The sequence below is a fragment of the Erigeron canadensis genome, chromosome 8, assembly GCF_010389155.1.
Source record: "Erigeron canadensis isolate Cc75 chromosome 8, C_canadensis_v1, whole genome shotgun sequence".
Taxonomy (NCBI): domain Eukaryota; kingdom Viridiplantae; phylum Streptophyta; class Magnoliopsida; order Asterales; family Asteraceae; genus Erigeron; species Erigeron canadensis.
The window spans coordinates 49,251,360-49,268,312 of record NC_057768.1 but is presented as its reverse complement, the minus strand read 5'-3'; the positions used below and the strand labels follow the sequence as shown (position 1 = coordinate 49,268,312).

The 16,953-nt window shown below is 33.9% G+C and overlaps 4 protein-coding genes across 5 annotated transcripts; 3 read left to right on the top strand and 1 right to left on the bottom strand.

The window, feature by feature from the left end:
- The first annotated feature begins 112 nt into the window (after nucleotides 1-112).
- On the top strand, nucleotides 113-2,283 carry LOC122580000 (LIM domain-containing protein WLIM2b-like). The gene is made up of 5 exons (XM_043752269.1): nucleotides 113-267; nucleotides 902-995; nucleotides 1,526-1,548; nucleotides 1,672-1,773; nucleotides 1,867-2,283. The coding sequence occupies exons 1-5, from the start codon at nucleotides 133-135 to the stop codon at nucleotides 2,119-2,121; spliced, it is 609 nt and encodes a 202-aa protein (XP_043608204.1). The 5' UTR covers nucleotides 113-132; the 3' UTR covers nucleotides 2,122-2,283.
- A 1,013-nt stretch (nucleotides 2,284-3,296) lies between these two features.
- LOC122580300 lies at nucleotides 3,297-9,300 on the top strand. Its single transcript, XM_043752576.1, has 13 exons — nucleotides 3,297-3,621; nucleotides 5,068-5,516; nucleotides 6,018-6,132; nucleotides 6,655-6,753; nucleotides 6,889-7,155; nucleotides 7,606-7,713; nucleotides 7,803-7,874; nucleotides 7,957-8,040; nucleotides 8,176-8,247; nucleotides 8,348-8,437; nucleotides 8,559-8,666; nucleotides 8,767-8,835; nucleotides 8,956-9,300. The coding sequence occupies exons 1-13, from the start codon at nucleotides 3,403-3,405 to the stop codon at nucleotides 9,028-9,030; spliced, it is 1,827 nt and encodes a 608-aa protein (XP_043608511.1). The 5' UTR covers nucleotides 3,297-3,402; the 3' UTR covers nucleotides 9,031-9,300.
- Nucleotides 9,301-10,126: 826 nt separating this feature from the next.
- LOC122579570 (tetraspanin-10-like) lies at nucleotides 10,127-12,608 on the top strand. Of its 2 annotated transcripts, XM_043751758.1 has the most exons (12): nucleotides 10,127-10,178; nucleotides 10,293-10,414; nucleotides 10,565-10,677; nucleotides 10,766-10,820; nucleotides 10,912-10,967; nucleotides 11,059-11,106; nucleotides 11,199-11,247; nucleotides 11,359-11,442; nucleotides 11,527-11,594; nucleotides 11,961-12,086; nucleotides 12,170-12,245; nucleotides 12,379-12,608. In XM_043751758.1, the coding sequence occupies exons 2-12, from the start codon at nucleotides 10,349-10,351 to the stop codon at nucleotides 12,442-12,444; spliced, it is 807 nt and encodes a 268-aa protein (XP_043607693.1). In that variant the 5' UTR covers nucleotides 10,127-10,178; nucleotides 10,293-10,348; the 3' UTR covers nucleotides 12,445-12,608. The 2 variants fall into 2 exon arrangements, with proteins under 2 accessions (XP_043607693.1, XP_043607692.1); XM_043751757.1 differs by lacking the exon at nucleotides 10,127-10,178 and having other exon boundaries at nucleotides 10,210-10,414.
- Nucleotides 12,609-12,983: 375 nt separating this feature from the next.
- LOC122578245 (serine racemase) lies at nucleotides 12,984-16,190 on the bottom strand. The gene is made up of 7 exons (XM_043750159.1): nucleotides 16,060-16,190; nucleotides 15,654-15,811; nucleotides 15,496-15,582; nucleotides 14,986-15,216; nucleotides 14,293-14,366; nucleotides 14,019-14,205; nucleotides 12,984-13,315 (listed from the first exon to the last, which is right to left on the bottom strand). The coding sequence occupies exons 1-7, from the start codon at nucleotides 16,153-16,155 to the stop codon at nucleotides 13,069-13,071; spliced, it is 1,080 nt and encodes a 359-aa protein (XP_043606094.1). The 5' UTR covers nucleotides 16,156-16,190; the 3' UTR covers nucleotides 12,984-13,068.
- Nucleotides 16,191-16,953: the final 763 nt, after the last annotated feature.

Sequence of the window (16,953 nt, the reverse complement as noted above, 5' to 3'; positions counted from 1 at the left end):
TAGCTCCACCCTTGATGTCACAATAATATTGGCAAGCCAGTAACACAATTTAGTTTTTTATTGTTGCATTATCATTATTAGTTTTGGTTCCTTTTACAAACATTTTAAGCTAAAATAAAATCGACAAGAAATATGTCATTCAGCGGGACAATACAAAAATGTAAGGCATGTGATAAAACTGTTCATTTCGTTGAAATGATTTCTGCGGATGGAATCCCGTATCATAAAACATGCTTTAGATGCGTCCAATGCAATGGAAAACTCGTGGTATGTATTTTCTTCTTATTATTACAAATATTTATCGAGTTTTAGTTTTGCTCCTTTTTTTTACATGCATTAATTATAAACCAAAATGTAAACATGATCTCACATTTTGTGAATCGTACGCGAGAAACACAAAAGAGTTGTTCTGTTTGTAATGATAAATAAAAACCACCTTTTTGACAATCTGAAGATCATATTGGGTTATATATGGTTAATTAGGATTCTTAATTAGATTAGGAATTTAGGGTCTCCATTTTTATCTAAAACTTACACGAGGTTGTATCTATTAGTAATTATTTGATCAATTACGTACACAAATTGATTGGACTCCAAGAAGATCACTTCATTTCAATGCAAAGAAGACGAAAAACCAACAATGTATTCGATTTATTTAGTTTATATTTTGCACACTAACTTTATTTAGTTTATATTTTGCACACTAACTTTTAGTTGGTCATTTTTGTCTGAAACCATGTTTTAAATTTTGAGTTAAAACCACAAACTAACTAATCCTTCACAGAGGTTTAGATGAACACCATAATTAAAGAAAGTCTTTACTTTTCACAGAGGTTTATTAATTATATATATATTGTATTGTAAATTATAAACTCTAAATAAATATATATGTATGTGTTAGATGAGTAGCTACTTTCAATTGGATGGATCACTGTATTGCAAGCCTCACTTTGATCAAAAGTTCAAGGAGATGGGTGGCATCTCCAGGATACCATGTGAGATTTAATTAATTATATACTATGTCTTAATTCATTTACCTACAAATGATCGTGTGGACATCTATATGTAGCTGACAATTTGTCATCCAGTGATGCTAAACTCGTAATGAAGTGATTTTTCTAGCTTGGGTGAAGAAGATGTAATTTTTTTTGTATAACTTTTAATAAAGATTAATAGAAAAGGCCAGTAACCTCTTTGGTTTCCCTAGCTAGTACCACTTATTGGAAGTCGATCTAAACAAGTCTAACATACTTTGAAGATGGGTTAATCCGCTCTGAATGTTTAAACAAGTCTAGCATAGAGATGAATTAGACCCCTCCATGCATTGAGACGAAAACATAACTTTAACCACTAGTCCACTACTACTTAATTAATTAGTAGTAGTATCTAACAAACATAACTTTTTTTCATGTGTTATAGAAATGTTGAAATTTCGAACAACTTAGAATGGAGTTACTTATCATTATTGCTTTGGATCTTATTATTGTTATTATTTTCTCCTAACTCAAGTTTTTATGTTTGCCAGCCTCCAACAAAACAAATGAAATGGTATGTAAATCATTTCCCATGTCTCTTTTAAGTTTACACACAAAAGCACACCTTAGTTACTCGTACATTTATTAATTATACTGTATGTGCAAATATTGAAAAAAATGTAACTGTCTTTAATAGGGAAAGACCCCAAGCAAACTTGCTAGCAAACTGTCTTCCATGTTCTCTGGTACCCAAGATAAATGTGCGGTGTGTCACAAAACTGTGTACCCGCTAGAAAAGGTTTGTTATCTTCCTATTTTTATGAAAATATGTGAAAAACAAATGTGTAGTGATATGACTTGTAATAATTACTAAAGGAAAAATGATGTTTAGGTAACAGTGGAGGGGGAATTTTATCATAAGCAATGTTTTAAATGTGCTCAAGGAGGTTGCAAACTCACGCCGTCTAACTATGCGGCTTTAGAAGGAAATTTATTTTGCAAGCCACATTTTGCTCAGTTATTTAAAGAAAAAGGCAATTATGCACACCTTTCAAAAACGGCCTCAATGAAGAAGAACTCCGATGCTGAAAAGATAGCGGATGAAGTGGTAGCCGAAGAGCAACAGGAACCACCAGAAGCAAGCTAATTAAATGACTTCATACATTATTACATTCCTTAAAAAGAAAGGGTTCATGTTGTTTACCCTAGTTAATAGCTACTTACTTTGGTCTCAATTTTAATTTTGATGCCAAAGAAAACTTGTAACATCTTATTTCTATTTGAAAATACAATGTAGATTATTTTTAAAATAAAAGCAATATATCTTTTCTTTAGTTGTATTTTTATCAGATTTAGGTTTTTGATTAAATTAAATCAAAAAGTCAGAACAACCAAAACTTTTTGTTTTCCCTCTAAATTTATCAAGATTGTGGCATGACAAACAAATGTACGATGTTTGTTGGGTTTCAGACTCGTAACATGCTTTTTCTGAAATCAGTCTCTTAATAATTAGATATGTCGAAATACTAAGGTATGGAAAATATTAGGAGACGATATAATTTTTTGAGTATGAACTGTAAGATACAAAAATTATGTTAGGTGAAATGACGATATTGAAAAGAATTGTCGAGTTTAGAAATAGATAATGTAAGTCTCAAATGAAAGATACAAATTGCCAACAACATAAACAAAAACTATAGTCAACCTATCTTAAAAAGTAATGTTTGTTCTGTTGAATCAAACTATAATTGGGCATTACAAAGCAAATTAATATCTAAGAATTTATTTATTTTTTGAGAAATGATACTTGTTCATATATATTTTGTGCATACTAATCCTTATATATACAAAATTACAAATGAAGAAGATACATGGCGTAACAATGAAAATTATAAGATAGGGAGACAGAAATACATACTTAATCGTATGTGGTGCGTGTATAATAAAGATTTGTATATATTCATGATATAAAAATTCTCTTCTTTTTTTTTTATAAAGGTAAATTTCGCTTGAAAATTTCGTGTCGTGATTCGACAGCAGGAGGTCTAACATACGTTGTCTTAACCCGCGTTAGAGAGCTCCATCGAAGTAGAAATGCCTATTTCAAATACCCGATGGGGAAAACCCCTTACTAATCCGCCCGAAGGCACGACGATTAATATGGATAAATCCTGTCTCCTCAGACTTGAACCTGAGTATACCCAAGCCAAGCCTTCATAGAGACTTCTTGTAGAGGCAGATGCTTAACCTAACTACGAAATACTTCTTTTTATACAGTAAAAAAAAAAAGCCATATTTTGCCATCACAATCACCAACCCAAAAAGGCAAGCAAGGATAAGCAGTTTTTTTTTTTGGAACAGAGGGACACAAAACACACACCAAACATATATTATAGTATAGGCGGATGTGGGTTCCTCGTGTAGAAAAATGAGTACTAGCCTCCTTTGTGTCACAGCTGCTCCCAACTTTAGTTTCGTAACCCCTTGTTGTTGTAATATAAACCCAAAAATAACCTCTTCTGTCCCTTGTAAAAGACAAAGAGTTTTTGCTGCTAAAGATGAAAATAAAGCTGGAAATTGGGACCATTTAATGGAGGCTAAGTTTGGTAAATTGGTTGCTCAAAATCCCAAACTCACCCTTGCCAAGGTTCAATTCTATCTCTTTTCTACTTTCATGTAGGTAATGTAACTATATCTATACCTGTGACTGTGTTAAATGTATGGTACTTGAATTGTGTTGAGTGTTTCTTGATACCATACAGATATACTTTTTTTTTGTAAAAAGTTAGTTGAATATTGAGGTGTAAGTTGAAATTTAGGGTAAATTTGATTTTGGGTATTGTTGAAATTTGAACACATTGTGTTGGTATAAATGGGTATAAACCATTAAGCTACTAAATTGATCAAGTGACTGAATGGATAAGTATTGTTTGTATGGATTAAGTCAATACAGCTGTTTTTTGTTTATTAAGTAAAAAAAACACTATTGATGACTTAATGGATTAAGTATTTTTGATTAAGTCATGACTTAATTTATTAAGTCCCAAACAAACGCAGTCTTTGACTCACATGTACATAGGCTAACCGGCGTATCTTTGCGACCTTTTCTAAACCCTTTCTCTATACACCCCCAACATGTCTGACCACTGGGCACTCGGCCACCTTGGCTGTGGTTAATATCGTCTTAGACATGCATTGTGTGTTCAAGATTGGCTCTGTCTTCAATGATAAGGGCACTTTTGATGTTCGTTTCATTTGGTGATTGAACCATCGTTTTCCATAAAAGTAGGCATCTTTAGACCTTTTCGTTTTGAACCTAATTTTCTTGAAAAAGGGGTTTTTTTTCTTTTGAAGATTATTATTCCTGATGTAACTCATCATATCTGTACTATCATTTCTTGTAGAAGAGTAATGTGGACACAAAAGTTTCAGAATCCTTACATGATTAGTTAGTATTTTTGAAACAAAGAATGCATTTTCGCAATTTTGATTGGAAAAAATATCAAAGAGATGCCTACACTTATAAGTGTGTGTATGCAACCATTTGTTTAAAGTAATATTGCCGTTCTGTTGAACCCTAAAAGCAAAGTCTTTTGACGTGTTAAACAAAGTATCTTATCTTTGACTTCAAATATATGTGTGTAGTTACAACTTTTTGAGATGGTTAGCTAATTGTGGGTTTGGAAGTGCTAAGTGACGGAACACATTTGGGGAATGAGTGTAGCAACAAGAAATTGGTTCATTTTTAACCAAAAGCATGCCATGGACTCATGGAGTATACATAGTCTATCCCATATAAGCTACAAAGTACAAAATCAAAAGAAAAGGTAGGCTGTGCGAAAACACCTAGCGACCAAATTGTTACAAAATATTCAATATTGTTGTCATCTATGTTAATCAAAATTGCTCTATTATTTCATGATGGCTAATAGTCGAACCTCCCTTAAACTATGTGTGGTTCGCCATTGCATCTATTTTAGAACACTGAGAGTATAACTTATTCTTATAAAAAAGTTACTTAATGCTTGAACTTTGAACTGCATATTTCACTGTGATTTTGTTATAATTTTCTATGCAATTATGTGTTGCTTAGATAAAAGATAAACAAATGAACCCGGAACATGAAGAAGGAAAGTGGCCTATAGAACCACTTGCAAAGGCTCCAAAAGTTATATTATGGAAGGCAGCAAATCTCAAAGAGGATAATGTTGAGACAAATATGTTGTCAAGTTTGTCCTTAAAACCTAATTTATCGCTGAATATGGGTAAAGAAGGAGGCAAGGACCGGTTTAGTGATATGATATTGGTTAAGAATTCGGAACCTTCTATGAAAACTAAGGAGTTAGATTCCACTAATATTAAAGAGATTAGATGCCAAACTGAAAAGGTGGATCAAACTATCAAAGATCAGAAAGTGTCAATATCTGATATTGATGACAATCATTCAAGAAATCTTGACCCGTCAAAAGAAAGTGCGGATATAGAAGCTGATATTGTTTCAAAACTATATGCAGATGCTACCTTGCAAGGACGACCTAAAAGGTATTACAAACTATTTTGGGTGGCATTGTGATTGAAGTTAAGTTCATGGTGAGCAATAAGAAATTTTGGTATTAAACTTTTATTAGTCTTGTCTTAAGTGAAAATAATTGGGTTTTTGGATATGTTTTTTGGGATGACTGCAACCTGAAGGCTTTGATGGCGAGGGGCTTAAAGTTGGGGACTATCTTACTATTTTGACCCTAATAATCAGAATAACAAAACCAGTATCCGTTAGATACTTCAATATATAAACAATTAAGCCCTTTAAACTCATCCAAACACTCGTAGATAGTATTCTATACATCATTTACTTGCAGTTTGCTTGTTTCTACTAGATATAAGACGGTGTCTGAGGCATTGTGAAGCATGCATGTAATACATATTCTTGCAAGTCAAAATTCATCTGTTGTATAGTTTTGATCTTCTTTGACGGATTTTCCTTTTTAAAAGCAAATATTATATACCACATTGATTAATTTTGTTACTTTTACTTTCTTATAGATTAAAACAACCGGCAAAAGAGATGACCAGCATTGGGGGAAGGACTAAAATGATTGACAATCTAATAGCAAACTTTGTTGTACATGAAGATTTGCCTTCAATGCCGCTCTTGAAGGTATCATGATTACTTTATTGGAGGTGGCCTTTTTGCCATAAATGAGTCTATTCTGTCTAAAGGTTTACGCCTAACAAGTCAAATGGGTCATATGGGTTGGTCACTTGGGCAAAAGTTTCCCAATGTGTATTTTTAGCCTTTACAACCTCTTTAGCTGGTTTATTTTAAAGCGAGATAGATATTATTGTAATAACATAGTTTTTACATTATCTTTTAACATAATAACTTTGATACAGAATTGGAAGGAAAAAAAACGTATGCGGGTCAACCCAGCTGACATGATTTGACCCTACGAAAACAAATCTACTCCGACTGATCCTGTTGTGACCCATTACCCAACCCGCCTAACACCTGCATTTGCAACCTCCACCAATCTACTACGGAGTGTATGATGTGATATAACGAAACCTGTCTATATCCCATCTCCTCCATACCCTGCTGATGGCAGGATTGTTGACTTTGTCATTGACATAGACATATATGATATAATGAAACCTGAAGTTCCAAGTGCGGCAATTTTAGGACCATGAAGATATGGACTGGAGAAGAGCTGATGAACTGCTTAGGACTTCAGGAAGAGGGGAAGTAGAAATGAGAAGTTGTAGTACCCGAGGATTTGTTGTAAGTGCTCATTAACAAACCCGCTGACCTGACAGCCTTAAACGAGTGGATATCTATTTTTTCCCATTAAAATATAATGGATCATCCTTTTGACTTTTGCCTATTCTTTATTTTATGTTTTGCCCCTTTTTACAGGTTTCTTTTGGCTCTTTGATAGGGTTTTTGCCATATCGAAATCTTGCCACTAAGTGGAAGTTTTTGGCTTTTGAGTCTTGGTTGAGGAGGAAAGGTGTGGATCCTGCTACCTACAGGAAAAATTTGGGCATTATTGGAAACTTTGATGCTACAAGCATAGATCCTGAAAAGATTGATGCAGATGTATCACCAGATATGAAACTTGAGGATCTTCTTGCACTTTATGATCAAGAAAAACTTGAATATTTGTCAACCTTTGTTGGTCAGGTATGCCAAAAATTATTTGGTTGACGAAAGTTGACACTTTTTGTTACAAAAAGGAAAAGATACATCATCTGTTATATAAAAATAACATTTTCACTTTTTGTTGATTTGGGTTCATATTATGTCATTATTGAAGGTCATTTATGTGATTCTGACAATAAATATAAGTTCTGGGTTCCATGAGAGGTGCAGTGTTCCCTTCCTTGGATACTTTTTAAACTGAAACTATCTATTTATCGACTGTCAATTTGTCATTGTTATAAAGCTTTGAGATATTGATGGGGATCCCATGATTTCCCTATTTTATCATGATTAAAGGTTATGAAATAAACTTCACATAGAATTAACCAATTTAGGGCCAACTTGAAAGTCGCAACTTTTATGGGATAGAGGGTATAATAGTAGTTATAAGTTATAATAACATATAAAAGGAAAAGATACTGACTTTTACAGAGAATCAAAGTGAATATGATTTTGGCCGATAGAGATTCCAAGAAGCTTATATTTTCTGTGAAGCCAAAGGAGAAGCAAGAATCAATCCAACGAAAGAGAGACCTCATGGTGAAACTCTAGAGAACACTTTTTTTTCTGTTTTTCTCTATATTACAGGGCATATATTTAGTTTTAACTCTTATCTTCTGGTTATGTAGACTAAGCTTAATGTGGGAGATGTAGTCATGTGTTGCATCAAAAAGATTTCTTACTTTGGTATTTTCGTAGAGGCAAGTAACTATTTGTCAGGGTACGCGTCACAAGATACTTTCTTTTAGCGATTCGTGTGCCTGATGGTTTTAATAAATATAGATTGATGGGGTACCCGCATTGATACATGAGACAGAAGTGTCGTGGGATGCCTTGAACCCCACGTCTTCCTTCAAAATTGGGCAGGTACTTCAAACATGCATAATGTTAAATTGAAAACTTACCTAACTTAAAACTGTTGCTGCTTTTCAATAACTCTTAATGTGTTACATCCAGCATCTTGTTCTATTTAAAGTTTCATATGTACATTTTGGTTTACAGGTAGTACGAGCGAAAGTCCATCAATTAGACTTTTCTCTTGAACGTATATCCTTATCTTTGAAGGAAATAATGGTACTGTAACTACAAGTGATCTTTAATCTTTTTGACTTCTTATGATGATAAAGAGAAGAACATTATTTGTGATGACAAGGCAACACTTATCTTGTGGCAGCCAGATCCAATGACTAAGGCTCTGGAAGCTGTTCTTGGTGACCATGCTGCTCAGGATGATCCATTAGAAGCAGACATACCTAACAACAAGGTTTTTTATGCCATTCCACTTATCAAAATAAATTTCACTCTTGAAATTTTGTGCATTCGAAGTTCATATGTGACAATCTTCCATATTCTTAACTCATCTATCATTTATATAAACTGGATAGTGGGATGATCTTGAACTACTTGTCAAAGAACTGCGGCAATATGAGGGCATTGACTTAGTAACAAAAGGGAGGTTCTTTTTGAGCCCCAGTTTAACCCAAACATTTCAGGTAATACCTTTATCAACTACACACTTTGCAACTGTTGTCGATTGATTTGAGGTATCGCCTGTTCAATATACTTCACACATTTTGTTTGAAATCTTGGCAGGTTTATATGGCATCCATGTTCAACAATCAGTACAAATTGCTTGCTCGTGCAGAAAATAAAGGACAAGAGGTACATTTTGGATTTGAACTTGTTACTTGGCAAATATAAATCAACATTGTTTGCTATTTATCACAAATACTTAGTATAGGCTAATATTGGTGGGTCTCGTATCGTTGTATGTTTGGGCAGGTGGTGGTGCATACATGGCTAAGTACAGAGGAGATGAAGCATGCCATTATGATGTGTACCAAGAGAGTCGAGTAAATATTTGATTAGTCAATTAGTTATTGTATAGTTGGTTCAATCATCATTAATCTGACAAGGCCAGTTTAGGTGACCATGGCCTCGCTTTCAGGATACACCGGGTTCCCATCACTATAGAATCACTGAACATTGAGTCAAGAAAAAGAACCATGTTTGTAACCTTGAACTATAGTGTTTTGGGTAAGTTTATAAAGTGGTGGAACCCTTGTAAAGTGATGTGTTTAGTTACTTTATTGAAGCGTTAAGTTAGTAGTTGATATTTTGACATTATTTTATCATTTGACACTTTTTTGAAACGGGTATAAAGATGGATGGCCATTTTCATATAGGCATCGAATTTCACTTGAATGTATTCATCTAAAGAGCAACAGAAGAGTCTCGTGAATATTAATGATGTTTGCATGGAGTTATGAGCAACTGTCCAAACTTATTAAAGATTGTGCTTAAGCCCTCGGTATGGGGAGTAAAATTTGTAAATAAAAATTAGTATGCCATATCGAGCTTGTAAATACACTAATCTTAAGCTTATGTAGGAACAAGAGGTGACGCCATAAAACAGCAGACTGTCTATCTATGACAACAAATCATATTTCTCACTTCACTACTTATTGTTGCTTAGGAAAGCCGATTCCCCGCCTTTCGTTTTCATGCTGACAGCGGACGATCTGGAATTGTTGTCCAGCCACGCCGAATGTGACACCAGACATGAGGGCAACCCATAATAGGTGTTCTAGTTATTTGCTCTCTCCGTTCACATAGCTATTATCGTATCTTCAACAAAACATGTTAACTACTCCTTTATCAACCTATCTTACCCTTGATTAATTAAACATTAAAAATGAGAAGGAGGGTAATATTTTACAGCAAATTTTTTTTTAAAAAAAATGCTTAGATGAAAAGAAAAGCCGAAAAGGGTACCAATTCATTTTGACCAAACGTTGGAGTGTGTTGTTTGAATAAAGAGTGTCAGATTTGGTGGGTTCCACGTACAGTCCAGCAATCAAAGACTCAAAAGTCCTTTAGCATTTATTATTAAATTCAAACAATCACATTATTTTACTTACTACTACTACAACAGTAACTTTTTAATAAATGAAAGAAAACAAGAAAAGCATCATGCCCCACCTGTGAATTCCTCCATAGATATTGTTGGTTTGCCGCTCCCACTAATTTGTTTTTGTCTTCATTCCTTTAGCATTTATTAATTATTACAAGTATAATATATAATTATAATAATAATATAGCATGATTTCTAAATATAGAGACACAGTGCAGAAGATATAGGAGGGGGCTGTTTTTTGTTTTGGTGGATGAGACAATGAGTACTAGTAAAGGAGGAGGAACAAGTACATTTGTGATCAGATGGGTAAATTGTATAAGCATGGTAACTTAACTAAATATGTTCCTGTTTTATGCTCCCTAATTAATCATAGCATTACATGATTTAGTTAGCTTATTACTTTGATTTTTGGAACAAACTTTGTGCAAATTTCTAGTTTGCATTTATATTAGGTTCTTCTTTTACAATGTTTAGATAGTAGCTGCAGCGGTCATAGGATACGGGGTGTGGATGGGCATTCATCATGACACTTGTCGAAAGTCTCTAACATTGCCAATTACGGGTCTAGGCTCCATAATGTTTTTAGTGTAAGACCCCTCTAGTTATCTTGCCACTGGATTCTTAAATCAAGACTATTTCCTTCCAAATAAGAGTGACACGAGTTTCGTGTTTCAGATCCATCTTTGGGTTCTTGGGCGCACTAAAGAACAACTCCATATTCTTATGGATGGTATATACATGTACCAAAGCTCTTACTTGTTCAAAATCCACGATTATTGCAGTCTCTTAATCCTTGTGTTATATATGTAACTAAACTGCAGTATTTGCTCATGCTGTGCTTGGTTTTAGTGGGGATCCTTGTCTTTACAGTCATAGTGTAAGCATTTTACTTTGCAGACACATGATTGTAGAACTTCCTTCAAGATTAAAATCCTACTAAGGCGTATTGTTTCTTATATTTATTTTAGGTTTATTGTAACAAATGGTGGTTCTGGTCACAATGTCGCTGGTTTGAGGTAACATCATAGGCACAATTATTTCTTTTCTTGTAATCTGTTCATTATGCGCTATTTCAGTTTCATATACTAGAAACTGTTTCCATGATCAGATACAAGGAGTATCAGCTCCAAGATTATGGTTCTTGGTTTGTTAAAAAGGTAACTGTATTACTGTATTTCATTCGGAAAGTGCAAGTGTAGGTAAGTTGTTAGTTATCCGCTTCAATAACCATCTTTTTTTTGTTTTTCTTTTCTTGTCTTGTTTCTCAGTTGAACAACCACCATAACTGGAAACACATTCAAAGTTGTTTTGTGAAGAACGAGACTTGCAACAGCTTGTCTAAAAGATACAAAGTATGTGTTCGATTTGTAACTATAACATGTAGTAATTCGATAACTTAATTGTAGTAATATGTAACTATCAAGCGTTTACTGCAGACTCTTAAACAATTCAAATTGGCAGAATTAACTCCTATTGAAGCAGGGTGTTGCAGACCACCGTCTCAGTAGGCTTGAATCCTTTCCATTCCTCCTTTTGTAACACTTGTAATATGTAGCTAGATGTGTCAATTTGACCCATTTACTTAAAAATGGGTCGATTGGATTGTTTTTCTATATACGGGCTAAGTATGTAAATTCGAAGTTTAAGAATAGACTGGAACTCGTCAAATGCCAGAAAACTACATTAGTATCATTACATTGTAGCTCTTATAAATGGACAAAAAAGGTGTCAGTGGAACAATCCACCCAGACCCAACCCACCCATTTTGCTAATTCTAATATTTTCTGCACTCTCGTGTTAAGTAGCACACTAGAACTTACTATATTTAGCCATTTGTCATCATTCTGACTTACTTTCTACTGTGGATTAGGTGTGGTTATCCTGTTGTTAATGCTTCTTACCATGATATAAGTTTCCATCCACTAAGTTCTAACAAAGACTGCAAACTGTACAAGAACTCGAAAGCAGTCAAGTGCTATAACTGTGATTCATGCAAGTAAGAATCACCCCTAACATCTGCATACTCTGCTATATGCTCTCAATTTTTGTCACTCATGATTGCATTTCATTGTTCTGCAGGGCTGGTGTAGCACAGTACATTAAAACGGAATGGCGAGTAATTGCTATCTTTAACATGATTTTATTTGTCGTTTTGGTAAGTCACTCAATACTGCCCAAACAATAATTACATCAAGTTATATTAATTCATCTGAATTTAGTGACATCTTTGAACTTCTGGCAACTATTCTGGCTTAGTTTTGATTCATGACTTACATCTTGCCTGATAGTCAATGATCTATTTCGTGGGATGTTGTGCAAGAAGAGATGCTGCCAGGATAAGCTCAAAATCTTGAAAGATAACTACATTCTTCAGAGTGATGCCAAAACTTAAAAGAATTCAGAATGAAATTATCCTCTTAACAATGAAATTATTCTCTTAAAAAATTTTGTATTTGACTTGACTCATTAGTGTCAAACAATGAAATTATCCTCTTAACCATGATAAACATTTGGAGTATGTTTGCTTCTGCACTTTCTGTGATTTGCTATACAAAATACAAATAGCTAGCATGAAATTTCAACATATCCTTTTGCCAAATTACTAAACTTGATCAGATCAGTGGTGTCTAGTTTCTCTTTTAACTAATTTTATGAATTAACTCGTTAGTTATGAGCCCATAATCCACGATGATCATAAGCAACAATTATTGGATCACAGTATGACAAATTAACCTATTTTAAACATTCTACTACCTATTACTTCAGCAATGTTAAAAGAGAATTTCGTTGACATAAAAGTCTATTAAAAGCCATGACGGTTCAAGGCGTAGAATACCACCTAAAAGGATAAATAAATAAACTCATAAACCACAATCAAATGGACATGCACATATTTACTACAAAAAGATAGATTTTATATTTGAGCAATTAGGTTTTAGGGTACAGAGTAGATAGTTCGGTCAAGTACAACTGAATTATCAGGTATTCAATGATTCCCAAAGAGCACCAAGGTCCACATTACCTCCGGAAAGCACAATCCCAATGTTAAGAGAATCCTTCCAAGCAGAATTTTGTTTGAACGCTTCGGAGAGAACAGCAGCAAGACCTATAGCACCACTAGGCTCGATTGCAACCTTAAGTATCTCATAACAAAATTTCATAGCATCAACAATCTCTTTATCATCCACAGTGATTATGCCGTCTACAAGATCCCGTACAATGGGCCTGCGTAAACACAAATCAAGCTTTAGATATAAAAGTTACAAGTGGCATAATGGGCAGGTTGGACACACAGGTCAGCCAACTGAAACCCATTTCAAGTCAAAATGGGTCTGGTTGTTGTGACAAAAGAAATACCCTGTTCGAAATAATTGTGTTATTCGTCATAAATAATTAAGGCAAACATGTAACCAGATTTTTCTGTATCAAGCCAATTATATTCCAACTTTTTTAATAAAATGAATTAGGCAATTCTATGCATTTAAGGTGCACGTTATGTGCATGATAAGTGGTTTGAACCGAAGGTGACAATTTCGACTCATCTACCTGGAATTTAATAGATTTGTCTTATGTTTATCGCTAACTAAGAAAATAAATTAGATAAAAAGTGGCTAGTAAAGAAATCGATAGAATGCCCGAAAGTTTCAGTGTATTTTAAGTTTTTAACTTCTTAAACTGTTCTAACTTTAACACGAATATATTACTTATACGAGTAATGTAGGTTTTTTAATCATGTTTAAGACAGTAATTATTAATATTATCTTTCTATAAAGTGGAAAAGATATCTCCAGAGTCAACCCGCCACACCCAAAGCAGCTTGCACTAAAACAAATAACCGTTTTAACTGACCTTGTTCTGACCTGTTACCAACCCACCCAGGCTGCCCCTTTTGACACCTCTAATTTTAACATATCCTTTAAATGACTACCATGTGAGATCTCCCAGGGAAGCTCGAAGCCCATCAGCAATGGTGTTGGTTTGAGCCAAGGTTATGATTCTCCCAGATGCTTTGGATTGTGCAGCGTCATCGGCTCCTTTAGGCTCAGCAGCCAGGACCCGTATGGCAGGATTAATGGACTTTGCTCCAATAACAACACCAGATATCAAACCCCCACCTACAAGTTTCTATTTAACTTGAGAATAAAAAACCGACAAAACAACTAACATGAAGAATCCCAAGATTGATAGCAGATTATACAAACCGCTTATTGGAACTATTAGGGTGTCAAGTTGTGGGACCTGATCAAGAAACTCGAGTGAGAGAGTACCCTGGCCACTGTGTGAAAAAAGAAGATAACATCAGAGCCTAAATATGTCTGCTTATTATTAGAAATGAAGCCTAATTCGGGTTGTAAAACAAACTTCACACAGGTGATAGTTGAAACAACTAAAAGAAAAGGTTTTTGTATGAATGTTAGTCTGTTACCACAAATTAGTACATGATACAATATAAATCTTGTAACTATTGTATACTTGAGTTTTTCTGGCTTCTTGGAGATTTACTGGTACGTTTGTAGTTATCGAATCCAAGACATTAATATATCACCTCAAAGTCAACAATTTCCCTTTCTTTTCACAGCCTATTTTCGTTTGATGACTATAAGGGAACATTGTAGATCAGATCATCAGATCAATAGTCAAGTGTGAACATGCCTAAATATTTAAGTGTAATTTGACTTTGTGAACTATCATACTTATCTTTTCATTTTATTTCAAAGTAACTATAACTATTGCCCTTGCAACTTCTTTAATAAAACCTGCTCATTATAGCAAACTGTGGTGTCCAATTTCTAATTATGCAAAACCAAAAGTTTGTTTGTAAAAAAATCAAACAAGATGGTTCAAAAACTGGAGCATCGAGATTAAATACAGGTATGATGTAACTACTTTTATACCTTATGATACGGCCATCGTTATACGGATGAACAAGAACAGCACCAGTCTCGTGTAATACCTTATTTGCTGTTTCCTCTCTAGATTGCATATTAGCCTCACTCCAAATAATTTGACCTCCATAACGTCTCACGTTCTCAACTTTGCATTTAGGAGCATTTTTTGGTATAACTATATATGCAGGGATTCCTCGCAGTTTCGCGGCCAAGGCCAATGCTGCAGCATGATTACCACTACATTCCAAGCACAAAATCCGAGAACCAGCAAGATAATCAATGTATACGAGGCATTGTTGTTATGCATAAAAGAGGGATTTTGGACTTATTGAATGTCAAGTACCATAGTTTGTTTTCAATTACAGCCCCAAAACTTGTTCAAAGCAAACGTATGCTTGGAAAACACAATATAATAGTAACATTTTCACAATAATGAAAGTTGCATTTAGATAATTTGAACACAATCGTTACTTGTCTAGTGGTTGGCCTAAGTAGAGGTGAAGAATGATAGGGTACCTGCTGTGAGTTACGACTCCCTTGGCTGCTTGTTGGTGGTGGAGAGAAAAGATGGCATTTGAGGCACCTCTGAATTTAAAAGCTCCGCTGATAACCAACCATCAAAAAGGATTAATGTTGGGTAAGTCCATAAAACCAAAAGAAGACGTGGTCCATACCCCTTTTGAAAGCATTCACACTTGAAAAATAAAGATTTGCCGGCCACCGTGTTTAAGGTATCTGAAGTCAGGACAGGGGTGACATGAATATACGGCTTTATTCGCGTCTGTGCTTTGGAGATTGAGTCGATATCAGCCGCATATTCCTCCATATATAACTATTTTCCATCAAATACAATCAGAATGAGAATCAAAATTACTATGGTAGTTTTTTTTAATAATCTGCTACTCCTAGTTTGTTATTTTATTAACCAAAACGCGATAATAATCTATTTGGAGGTATGCATCAAAGGTATCACCCGTGGACCGGTCTGAGATAGATTATCAACAAAAATATCTTTTGAATTCATAATCAAAGTAACAGCAGTACACGATTTGTGTTGGGATTTTGAATAAAACACTTTACCTGTACAAAAAGATACCAAGGCAGTGGAGTGGCAACAGTGTTATCTTTTCCGTTCAAGGAAAACACTTCCCGGCTGGGCAATTTTATGGGGGTCATTTTTGGAACATGTTTTAATGAATATTTATCTAATAAAAAATAAAACTGCTTTCATGATTAAAATTGTGGTATCTTAATATATACTATAAGACAGTTGAACTAATTACTAATTAACCAATCACATAGTTCGATTTCATCAAATTGACTTTTGATGATGTCATCATTTAGATAAACTACAAATTAAAAATCCTAATAATCATTATCCAAATATATTATTATATTAATATCTATATTAATTTGTAGAAAAAGTCTCATTAATTTACACTTTTTTGTTTTCCATCAATAATTTACATTTTTTAGCCCTGAATACTTAATTTATATTAATTTTTAGCCATCAACTTGAGAGAATTTTTTAAAATTTACAATCATTTAATTAAATAAAAAAAATTTAACATGTGAAATATTTTATACAAAAAATTATTTAAAAACCTAATGACTTATTAACAAATATTAGAAGAGTCCTAATTGTTATCAAAGAATATAAAAATAATCCTAATTGTTATCATATTATCATAGAACAAGTGATTGAAAATAAACATATGCGTGTTATGAACGCCTATCATGATTAAATACATATACTTGAATGTCAAGTTCGGGATCACAAATATGTTTATATTTTAATTCTTAATTATTTTTCCTAATAATATCACATTATGAGTACATCTGTTTCAAAATATATCATAATGGAGAAATTATTATATATAGCATGTGTCTTGTGGAATGACTACGACAAACAATTCCATCAATATGTCTAGGCTAATAATGACAGTGAGTAACTTATGATTATTATACTACAAC

Coding starts and splice junctions, on each gene's coding strand:
- LOC122580000 (XM_043752269.1), top strand. CDS start 133: ATGTCATTCAGCGGGACAATACAAAAATGTAAGGCATGTGATAAAACT. Junction 996..1,525: donor TGGCATCTCCAGGATACCAT/GTGAGATTTAAT, acceptor TATGTTTGCCAG/CCTCCAACAAAACAAATGAA. Junction 1,549..1,671: donor CCAACAAAACAAATGAAATG/GTATGTAAATCA, acceptor TGTCTTTAATAG/GGAAAGACCCCAAGCAAACT.
- LOC122580300 (XM_043752576.1), top strand. CDS start 3,403: ATGAGTACTAGCCTCCTTTGTGTCACAGCTGCTCCCAACTTTAGTTTC. Junction 6,133..6,654: donor CTTCAATGCCGCTCTTGAAG/GTATCATGATTA, acceptor CGGCAATTTTAG/GACCATGAAGATATGGACTG. Junction 7,875..7,956: donor ACTTTGGTATTTTCGTAGAG/GCAAGTAACTAT, acceptor TAATAAATATAG/ATTGATGGGGTACCCGCATT.
- LOC122579570 (XM_043751758.1), top strand. CDS start 10,349: ATGAGTACTAGTAAAGGAGGAGGAACAAGTACATTTGTGATCAGATGG. Junction 10,678..10,765: donor GGCTCCATAATGTTTTTAGT/GTAAGACCCCTC, acceptor TTCGTGTTTCAG/ATCCATCTTTGGGTTCTTGG. Junction 12,246..12,378: donor TGATTTTATTTGTCGTTTTG/GTAAGTCACTCA, acceptor CTTGCCTGATAG/TCAATGATCTATTTCGTGGG.
- LOC122578245 (XM_043750159.1), bottom strand. CDS start 16,155: ATGACCCCCATAAAATTGCCCAGCCGGGAAGTGTTTTCCTTGAACGGA. Junction 15,217..15,495: donor GGAGTCGTAACTCACAGCAG/GTACCCTATCAT, acceptor CTTGGAATGTAG/TGGTAATCATGCTGCAGCAT. Junction 14,206..14,292: donor CCTAATAGTTCCAATAAGCG/GTTTGTATAATC, acceptor AGAAACTTGTAG/GTGGGGGTTTGATATCTGGT.